The sequence below is a fragment of the Chelonia mydas genome, chromosome 3 (genome assembly GCF_015237465.2).
Source record: "Chelonia mydas isolate rCheMyd1 chromosome 3, rCheMyd1.pri.v2, whole genome shotgun sequence".
NCBI lineage: Eukaryota > Metazoa > Chordata > Testudines > Cheloniidae > Chelonia > Chelonia mydas.
The window spans coordinates 29,313,752-29,324,756 of record NC_057851.1 but is presented as its reverse complement, the minus strand read 5'-3'; the positions used below and the strand labels follow the sequence as shown (position 1 = coordinate 29,324,756).

General features: G+C 44.7%; 1 protein-coding gene across 1 annotated transcript; it reads left to right on the top strand.

Moving 5' to 3' along the window:
* Positions 1-73: 73 nt before the first annotated feature.
* On the top strand, positions 74-10,314 carry RRM2 (ribonucleotide reductase regulatory subunit M2). The gene is made up of 10 exons (XM_037894068.2): positions 74-438; positions 541-618; positions 1,873-2,028; positions 2,809-2,925; positions 3,713-3,846; positions 5,898-5,992; positions 6,741-6,874; positions 7,295-7,399; positions 7,883-7,996; positions 8,484-10,314. The coding sequence occupies exons 1-10, from the start codon at positions 346-348 to the stop codon at positions 8,634-8,636; spliced, it is 1,179 nt and encodes a 392-aa protein (XP_037749996.1). The 5' UTR covers positions 74-345; the 3' UTR covers positions 8,637-10,314.
* The last annotated feature ends 691 nt before the right edge of the window (positions 10,315-11,005 follow it).

Genomic DNA, 11,005 nt, shown 5'->3' with positions numbered 1-11,005 from the left:
CAGGCGGAGGGCAGGGAATTTAGGCTGATGCCAATTTGTGTAAAAATGAGGGCGGCGTGGCGAGGCGCGGGCCAATAGAAGGGCGCAGCGGTGGGAATTTTTGGCGGCTCCCGCGTGTGGGACGATGGGGAGCGCGGCGCGGCCGGGTCTCTGGCCAATGGGAGCGCAGCGGGGACGGCCCCGTTGGCGCAGTGCCTGGCGCTGTGATTGGGCAGCCTGGCGTTCTGGCGCCAAGTTCGAAGGGAATATAAAGTGTCCCCGGGAGCGCCGCAGCCCCACCGCCGCCTTTGCCTGTGAGAGCCGGAGTCGCCGCCTGTCTCCGCCCGCCCGCCCGCCATCGCCGCCATGCTCCCCGCCCGGGCCCCGTTCTCCGTCCGCAACGAGCAGCCCCGCCTGTCGCCCATGAAGAACCTGGTCCTGACCGACAAGGAGAACACGGTGAGTGTCCCCGTCACCCCCTCCCAGCTCCCCCCCCCGCTCCGGGCGCGGCGCCAGACCCCTGCCGGCTCCTCTCACCAGCCGCTGTCTGTGTCTCCACAGCCCCCCGCGCTCAGCGCCACGCGGGTCCTGGCCACCAAGGCCGCTCGGAAGATCTTCCAGGAGGCGGACGCGAAGCCGGTGAGTCTGGGGGCGGTGGGGGTGGAAAGGAGAGTGGGCGGCCAGCCGGGCTGGCGATGGCGGGGGGATGGGGCGGCGGGCGGGCGGTGACAGGCTGAGTGCGCGCGGGGCTGGCTGGGCGGCTGCAGGTGGCGCCTCCCGCCGCTTTTTGTTTTGGCGCCAAATGCTCCTGTCCGCCAGCGCGCGGGCGGCTCCACCCACCCTTTCTTCCTCCACCTCCCCCGTCCTGTTTGGCTCTGCCTCCCCCCCTCGCCCTCTTTCCCTACCCGCCCTTAGTCGGGGGAACCCCAATTCGTCCCACTTTGGGCTCTCTCTCTCCCCCCCCCCCCCCCCCCCCGCTGCCCTTAGGTCTGAAGAATCCCATGACCGCTACAGACTAGGGACCGAATGGCTAGGCAGCAGTTCTGCAGAAAAGGACCTGGGGTGACAGTGGACAAGAAGCTGGATATGAGTCAACAGTGTGACCTTGTTGCCAAGAAGGCCAATGGCATTTTGGGAGGTATAAGTAGGGGCATTGCCAGCAGATCGAGGGACGTGATTGTTCCCCTCTATTCGACATTGGTGAGGCCTCATCTGGAGTACTGTGTCCAGTTTTGGGCCCCACACTACAAGAAGGATGTGGAAAGAGTCCAGTGGAGGGCAACAAAAATGATTAGGGGGCTGGAGCACATGACTTATGAGGAGAGGCTGAGGGAACTGGGGTTGTTTAGTCTGCGGAAGAGAAGAATGAGGGGGGATTTGATAGCTGCTTTCAAGTACCTGAAAGGGGGTGCCAAAGAGGATGGCTCTAGACTGTTCTCAGTGGTAGCAGATGACAGAACAAGGAGTAATGGTCTCAAGTTGCAGTGGGGGAGGTTTAGGTTGGATATTAGGAAAAACTTTTTCACTAGGCGGGTGGTGAAACACTGGAATGCGTTACCTAGGGAGATGGTGGAATCTCGTTCCTTAGACGTTTTTAAGGTCAGGCTTGACAAAGCCCTGGCTAGGATGACTTAATTGGGGATCAGTCCTGCTTTGAACAGGGGGTTGGACTAGATGAGCTCCTGAGGTCCCTTCCAACCCTGATATTCTATGAACCCGCCCTCTTTGGGCTCTCCCTGCTTGGAATTCCCCTCTTTTTTTTCTGCCCCTCCTCAGCTGCTTCCTGCCTCTTCTTCCTCCTCCTCTCCTTCCCACCCTCATCCCATCCTTGGGGTGGGAGGTCTCCAATACTGGGGATGTTGAACTCAAGTTTTCCTGTTGTGCCTCCTTTAGTTGAAACCCAAAGCAGTGACACAAGCTCCTAGCAATCTGGAAGATGAGCCCCTCCTACGGGAAAATCCCCACCGGTTTGTCATGTTCCCCATCCAGTACCATGATATCTGGCAGATGTACAAGAAAGCAGAGGCTTCCTTCTGGACAGTTGAAGAGGTGAGGGGCTCCCATTAATCAATCCCTGCTCTGGTTGCTTCAGTGAACAAACCCACCTGACATTAGCAGTTCAGTCCAGCTCATAAGGGAGCATGTTTTCCCCTTTGTGTTACTTTATTTGCATTGCAATAAAGTCAAGAAGCCTCAGTCATGAATCAGGACCCTATTGTACTAGGTGCTGTAGAAACACAATAAAGATGGTCCATGACCCAAAGAACTTACAGTCAAAGGGTATGTCTTCCCTTGAAACTGTGCCCGTGTAGTGCTTTTGTGTAGAACTACCTGTGCTGATTGGAGGGGTTCTCTTGTTGATGTACATAAATCCACACCTTAGGGAGGTGGTTTAGGTCCATGGAAGAATTCTTCCTTGACTTAGTGCTGTCATGGGGACTTAAGTTGGCCTATGCTGGGCAGGGGTGTGGGTTTTTTGCACTCCTGGCCAATATAGTTAAACAAATCTAACTTTCTAGTGTTGACATGGCCTAAGTTTGGTAAGAGCCAGCAGTGACTGCTTGTGTATTAAGTGTACTGTTGCCTTCAAAAGATTAACTTATATAGAATGTATGATTAAATCGCTTTGAAAAAAGTGACATAACAAGCACAGCTTTCTGTGGTTCTAGGAACCTATTAAACTTCATTTATTGCAGTGGTATTTTAGTTCACAGACCATTGAGAAAATGGGATGTTTAATACACAGTATAACATTGCTCTAAATATCTATCTAGAAGTACATTCTTTAGTACCATGATAAAATTGTAAGTGTCTGCTTTTGTTCTTTAGGTTGATCTTTCCAAAGATATTCAACACTGGGAGTCCCTGAAGCCTGAGGAGAAATATTTCATTTCACATGTCCTAGCCTTCTTTGCAGCAAGTGATGGCATTGTAAATGAGAATTTGGTAAGCACACAAGAGCAATCCTAAAATGGAAATCATTCTGTTAACAAAGTTGTCCAAATAAAACTCCTATTAATGAGATTGCACCTGTTGAGCTACTTCTGCTGTAAAACCTATTAAATCTATAATCCATTTTTTGGTGAGGGAGAGGGTGGGGAAGTTGCACTCAGTAAATCAGGGGTTGCTCTGTAAAATAGGACTCTTGTGGACTTTTTCAGAAACTAAGCTTTCCTTCTTGGGAGGAAAGAGGATGGCTTTGTAAGAATACATGATTTGGGAGTCTGGTAACCTGGCTCTGTGACTGCACTCTTTTGTGGGGGGGGGGGGGAGGAGAGGAATGAATCACTTCCACAATCTTGTTTGCTTCATCTAAACTGGTGGCAGTATTTGCTTATCTTATAGGGCAGTTGAGACTGAAGTAACATTTGTACTGTGATTAAAATCCTTGTTCATTAGCTGCAGGAGTGCAAAATATTACTATACTTCTATCAATGCTCCACTTTCCTGCCCTCGATAAAGCAGAGATGGGAAAACTGTGCAATGTTACCTTATGGCTAAATGCTTAAGGAGTTAAGATGAGATCAAGCCAGAACCTAAGATTCCTGGCACTAAGGAGGAGCCTGTTATTCTAATGCACTACACCAGGCTTAGCTTTTGAACATGAAAACATTTGTCAGACCATAGGGGGTGTAGAGCAAAACTGGAGATACTTGTGGGGGTTTAGCAAAAAACTGCAACATGTTAAGTGGGTAATGCTTTCTGCAACAGTCATTTTTGGTTTCTCCTCTAGGTGGAGCGATTCAGCCAAGAAGTACAGGTAACAGAAGCTCGCTGTTTCTATGGCTTCCAGATTGCTATGGAAAACATACATTCAGAAATGTACAGTCTGCTCATAGATACTTACATTAAAGATCCAAAACAAAGGTTAGTATCACATAATGAAATGTTCAAGTTGCTGTAAAGTCCTGGTGGAATCTAGTAGTGATACTTCTGTTTTAAGTCCCTTCTGTATTGTTTTAAGATTGAGAATTTAATTTAGACTGGTGAACATACTGTGGAGAACTCTGCAGGCATAGGGCCCTACCAATTTCACGGCTATGAAAGTGTCAGACCATGAAATCAGCCCTCCCCTGTGAAATCTGATCTCCCCTCCTGCTGGGAGCCTGGGGCTTCTAGCTGCTAGTCCAGCCATGCTGGGGTGGGACAGGATTTGTCCATCCCCTGCACGGCTGCTCTTGGTGGGGAGATCAGACCCACTCCCAGAGGCACTGCAGAAATGAGGTTGGTGCACCTTCTCTTCTGTGCTTGCAGCAGCCCAGAAGCTCAACTCCAGGCTTTGTCTTCTCCCCCGACCCTGGGCCAGCTCCTGCCCCAACTCCAAGTCCTGGTGCTGAGCTTGGAGCTTCCTCCCACAGCAGCTTCTGCCAGGCTGGAGGCTTTTGCTCCTGGCAGCTGCAGCTGGGGCATTCTTGGTGTCTGTGTGCCCCCCTCCATGACTCCAGTGCCCAGCCTAGGGGTTCCTCCTCCCATGTGGGCTTCTGCAGCTGGGGCAGCCCAGTATTGGGGCTTTTGCCCCCTGCTGCTTCAGCTGGGGATTGGGGGCTTCTTCCTCTGGGGCTGGGGCACCCATTTGTCCTGGGGGGCCCCAGATTGGCTGGGGGCTCCTCCCTTAATCTGTCCTTGGCATGGACTAGCAGATAGGAGCACCCGACTGGGGTGCTCCCAGCAGCATGGGGAAGATCCTGCCCACCTCCATCTCTGGGAACATCCTCTAACTCTAGAGGAAGCTAAGAGGGTGCTGCCTTCAGAAGGCAGCACAGAAGTGAGGGTGGCAATCTTGGGACCCCCACTACAACAACTTTGCAAACCCACCCCATGATCCCATTTTGGTTCAGACCCCAGCAGTGAAATTTCAGATATGAACAACTGAAATTGACCAATTTTAAAACCATGAAATTGACTAGAATGGACCATGAATTTGGTAGGGCCCTATATAGTACAGAGCAGTAAGGTGCAACAAACTGTACCAGAGGCTGGACTTTGAGATTAAAAGCAAAACAGATTGAACTTCAATAAGTGATAAATGAGGGGATGAAACAAAGTATGTAACAGGTGGCATAGTCAATCTATAGACACTTAAAACTGGACTACACTCTAATATGAGAGGCCTTTGCATTGGCTAGTTGATAAGTTAGGTGACCTAGAACAGTTTCTATGGGAACCATTATAGCTTGTATCTTTTTGACTTGTACACTGAAATCTCAGGTTTAAAACTCAGTGCATCTTCCCATGTAATGGCTGTCTATGCCTGCTTTGTGGTTAAACTGAAATTATGTACTACCATTGTCAGCAAGTCATAACTATTTCTCAACCAGTCTTTTCTAATGTAGTAAACCATGCTCATTTCTGACAGCTACAGATACACACAGCTGGATGCTTTAAAACTTTGCCTTTTGAGTTATTAAAACACTAGTGCTAAAACTGTCAACTTTAAAAACAAACTAAACCTTACCTTGGGCTGATGTAAACATATCAAAGTGAGCCTGAAAGATGATTTCAGAATTAAGTATGTGAAAATAAGGTTTATGGATTAGTTCTACAGTTTTTTAGAAAGCTTATCACAAGAAGACTTTGAAACCTGCAGTTTGTGCACCAAAATGTTTGAAAGGCCATGAGTACATTTCAGACTACAACAGGGATTGATGCACTGGAATTCTGGAACAGTGGTGGTGGGCTGATATAAGGGATAAATAGCACATATATGGTATGTCTATGCTGGGATTAGCACCAGTGTGGCTACACGGATGACAATCCTTAATGTAGACAAGTTCTTAAATACTGGTTGCAAAATGTGCTGGGTAGTTGCAGGTAATTCAGGTTAATCAACAACAAATCTGTTATGACAGCTAGTTGCAAATACCTACTGCACTGGTGTGTTGACTTCTTCCCCTTCTAATGTACTATATACTTTCCAGGGAATTCCTTTTCAATGCCATTGAAACGCTGCCATGTGTTAAAAAGAAGGCTGACTGGGCCATGCAGTGGATTGGGGACAAACAAGCAACATTTGGTGAGTGCATTTCTGAACTGTGCATTTACTGGATGCTAAATGTGTATCCTTTCCTAGCAAGAGTGAAGCTTTTGATAGCCATGCTTCTCCACATACCAAGGGATAGTATGGCCAAAGGGCAAGTGATTATTTGCCTTATTTCTGGAAGAAGGTTGTAGTCTCAGATAAAGCAAATTATTCTCCCTTCTGAAGAGGCTCCCCTTTGCTGTGATTGCATTTTTAGTTCCAACTGGTCCCTTATGACCAGTGTCTGTAGTTGGCAGTATGTTTTCTGTAGCTGCTTTGAAGCATTTATAGTTATTCCTCCTAAGGAACTATGCTTCTGTTGAAGGATAAATATTTCATCTGCTTTATGGATTCTTGATTGCCTCACTTGGCAAGTGGGAGGCAATTGAAATTCCCATTATCCGTTGAGTATTAAATCTTTGTTCACATGTTCTCAGACCAGTCTGGGTTCTGACTTGCAGGATGTCAAAACAGACTAAAATTGATCAGAATTTTAGTGTAACATGATAACATTTCAGGCCATGGCTACATCAGAAAAGAGGTGTTGAGGAAATCCTGGCTTACTATTTTCTTACAGCCTTGCACATGGGTTATTTAACGCTTGTTTTTTGTAGTGAAGAAAAAGCTACAGTTTCAGTTCCAGAGAGAATCTCATGAATGGAAAACTCTCAGTATGCTTTGAATTTTAAGGCTAGGTAAACATTTACTTCAGTGCAAAACTTACACTAACGTTTCCTGACAGGAGAACGTGTAGTAGCTTTTGCAGCAGTGGAAGGAATCTTCTTCTCTGGCTCCTTTGCATCCATCTTTTGGTTGAAGAAGAGAGGGTTAATGCCTGGACTCACTTTTTCTAACGAACTCATCAGCAGAGATGAGGTAAGAACCTTTTAACAATGTCTTATTACAGTGCACCACAAGGTACAAATGACCTTGTTTCAAAACAATTATTTATAATTCTTATGAATTGTCTGGTGCTAAATTAAATGGATAAACAATATCTGGGAATAAATAAGACTTGAATTGAGGCAGTGAGTGTATAAATGGTTTCCACTACGGTGGTGATTGGAGGGAAAGTCTAGTAAGAAGGCTGCCAACTTAATTCTGCACTTTGCCTCTCCATTCAAAAGCCAAGGCAGAAACTACAAAGTGACCCATTTCCTCCAGGGAAAATCATCCTGGGGTTTGAGTACTAAGATGGTGTCTGATTCATGGGCTTTTAAAATCAGAGGCACATTTGAAGAGGTGGCACTTCTAATCAATGTTCCTGAAATAATATCTACACATTCACCTTTTCAGGGTTTGCACTGCGACTTTGCCTGCCTAATGTTCAAGCACTTGATTCACAAACCATCTGAGGAAAGAGTAAGAGAAGTCATTACCAATGCTGTCAGGATAGAGCAGGTGAGCAGGTCTTCCTTGTTTTGGGTAGTAAATGCTCACATTTTAGCTTAAAAGACAGAAAACTATCAGGCCATGAGACTGCTCTAGATCAGTGGTTCTCAAACTTTTTTTTCCGCGGACCACTTGAAAATTGCTGAGGGTGGACCACCTAATCTTTCCAAATGTTTGTACTGTTAGCTAACTATTGTAATGCACTTTGGATAAAAGCACGATATTTAAAAATTTTTTGTTCTACAAATCACACAACTGATTTTAATATCAGTAGTCTTACCTTTCTAATGTGATGGATGTGCCCTCTCTGTGCAGCACCACTAATTAAGTGGGTGGCCCTTCGTTTTCTCGTGTGCGACCACGCAGGCACACACCTTAGAGGGAACTATCCTGAATAGTGGTCCGTGGACCACAGTTTGAGAACCACTGTTCTAGATAACAAAATGTTTGTATGCTGAGGCCTGTACTAACCTCCCCTCTTCATACCTGCAGGAATTCTTGACAGAGGCTCTACCTGTAAAGCTGATTGGCATGAATTGCACTTTAATGAAACAGTACATCGAATTTGTAGCAGACCGACTTATGTTGGAGCTGGGATTTAGCAAGGTAAGAGTTATAAGCAGTGCCTTTCATTGGAAAAGGTTGCATTCATTTGATATTTCCTATGAATCTTGAATATGTAAAATGGCTTCCACCATTTATTTAATGTGACAGTCTTCAGCTCCTGACTAATAGCCAAGATCCTTCGAGCCAGTTGGTTGTTTCCACTGATCTTAATGCACACTGTCCTGGATGGAGACCTATGTGATACATATTGACAAATAAACCATGATGGAAAGAGGGCAATTGCAAGAACCACTGTGCTTCTGCCTTTCTTTAGGAGAGCAGCAGATGAAAAGGCATACAGAAGTACAGCATCCAAGACATGGGAGTGGGAGGGGTTTCACATGCCAATAGTAAACTGAATTACTTTGCATTAAGTAAACTTAAACTGCCTTTCCCACTCCTAGTCCTCACTTCCCAGTTGATTCTTTGTTTTCATTCCACTCCCTGATGTGAAAACCCATTTGTGATTAGAAGTCTTGTTTTTCAGATATTCAAAGCAGAGAATCCATTTGACTTCATGGAGAATATCTCACTGGAAGGCAAGACTAACTTCTTTGAGAAGCGAGTAGGAGAATACCAGAAGATGGGAGTAATGTCAAAACCCACAGATAACTCTTTCACTCTGGATGCAGACTTTTAAATGAACTGAGACCACTTAAGATATGGTGGGCGTGCTGTTTTGAATGAAACGTTGCTTTCAATATGAATTCACATTGTGACTGGATATTATACTAAAATCCCACTCTTGAACAGTGTGGGGTATGGTACTGTTTTGAAGAGGCTAGTATAGCTACAGCAGTAAAATTCTTTAATTAGATATTGCCAATGGTGTTAATTCATAGAATGCTTAGATGGAGTAACTTGTGTTATAAAATCACTTCCTGAAAAATCCTCAATTCTTGAAGTGATCTCAAATGCCATCTGTTGCAACAGGGAGGTTATACACAGATATCACTAGTTTCTGGAATTTCTATCTCGGTGCTGGAAGTGCTTGAGAAATGAGTCTTAAATTAGATTTGAGAGATTTGGCTCTCAGATACTGCAGGGGAAGCTACATGACCTCACTGCTTCTTAGCAGGTTTTAAGTTTATTTTTTACTATTTGTAATAGTTTGTACATAAACCTGGCACTTTAATATTAAAATAAAGAACTCTGACATAGTGTTTTTGGCAACATTAATATTGAAGCTTGAGTTTATACTAAACTTTTAGACATCGCATTGCATGATAACCTTTTTTGTTTTTATGCTTATTTACTTGTATGTAACTTAAAACGATAAAGCTTTGAATCAGACCTGCTGGTTATCCTGACAGATCTGTTAACTTCTGGCAGTGTACAAATACAAACTATATGGAAGTTGAGAAGCTTATTAAAAGTCCAGTGTTCTAGGTACTGGAGGAAAAACTTATGTTGCTGGCCTCTGCTTGAAATTGAAGCTTTCTTTCTTTTAGGAAATACTATTTCATAAGTGGTTTTTTTGCCTGTTTTTAGTAACTCAAATTCTAGAGTTAAGTCACAGGCAACACTTCACTAGATACACTGATCTGAAGGGCAAAGCTGTGAACTGCTTCCTTGCGATATGGCATTAATCCATAAAAACATCTTTGTTCAAGGTAGCCTGCAAAACAAAAGGAGCATAGTCGTAAGTGGCCATTCAGAGGCTAGAATGCCAAACCCACTGCTTATGTCTTAGCTTTGGCATCTGGCACCTAATGGATGCAGTGATGCTTTAAATTCAAATTCATCTCAAAGTAGTTTAATCTATTTGTTACCACTTATTCAGATTGGAGCTCACTGAGTAGCCAAAGCTGAAATTGGACACATGCACTTAAATAAACATATGGTTTCTAGAGGGAATATGACTTTTGTCCATATAGTTATTTACTCAATGGCAGAGTTTGGTCAACTGTCCAGGATGAAATGGGACTTGCCTACAACAGTCATTACTTTAAAGAAAACAACTGTTCCAGCTGTTCTCTGGCTTAGAGCATGGTGTAGTGCTCTGATGTAAGTCATTTAAAATGACTCTTATGTGGAGATGAGTGCCCGTTAAGGCTGATTCCCCACTCTGGCACTTCGAGTGCAGAAGGTGGCGGCCCTCAAAGACTCTAAAAATTAATACTTGCTGCTCTAGGCTTGTATTTCCAAGGTTACAACTTTTTCTCTGACTTTGAATTGGTAGAGGCTGTCACCACCCAAGTACAGAACCCCTTTGAGAGCCCAGGAAGATGCACTTGAGAATTCCTTCCTGTGGGGTACCCTCAAGCCCTTTCAAACCCCCTGCTCCAGGGAAGAGCTGAGAAAGGAGGGGGGAAAAAGGGAAATCTGCTGTTGCAACCAGCTAATTAAACATGTGCACAAACCTCTTAAGACACAGAAATCCAATCCTGTTCTTAAAGGTAAATGTTAAATAAAAATCTGGAAACTCACTATTGCTAGATTTTAAGAGTAACTTCAGGGATAAAAATCAAGAATAGTTTTCCTGAGGTCCAGTTTAAAGGTTACAAGCAAAACAAAAGCACCTGGGGTTAGCACAGAGGAGTCAAAACCATAAAGAGAAACCTAATCACATCTTCCTAGACATTTCCTGATCTACTTACATATCTGGGGTTTCAAATGAGTAGTTTCTAGGTATGATTCTGAGGAAGTGGGCAGACTGGAAATTTACTGGTGGGTTGGTCAGTTAACAGCAACTTTGTTTCCCCTATTGTACACCTAAAGTCTACATGGGAAAGTGAGATGTGAGCACTTCGTTAAGGAGGATTGTTTTGAAAGAAGCTTCTCGCATCCTGCTTTCTAGTAGGAAATCTTGCTGATAGCACCTCTGTTTGCAGCTAAAGAATCTGTGTAGTACATTTTTCTTGGAAGAGAACTTCCCATGTTGAAACTTTAGAGCCCAAGAACAACTGGCAGAGGTATCTAGCTCAGGGCCCCCTGTTGGGTCTGCAGACTTGCAAATTAACTGAGTGAATGATCACAATGATCTTTGCTCCTTCACTGATTGCATTG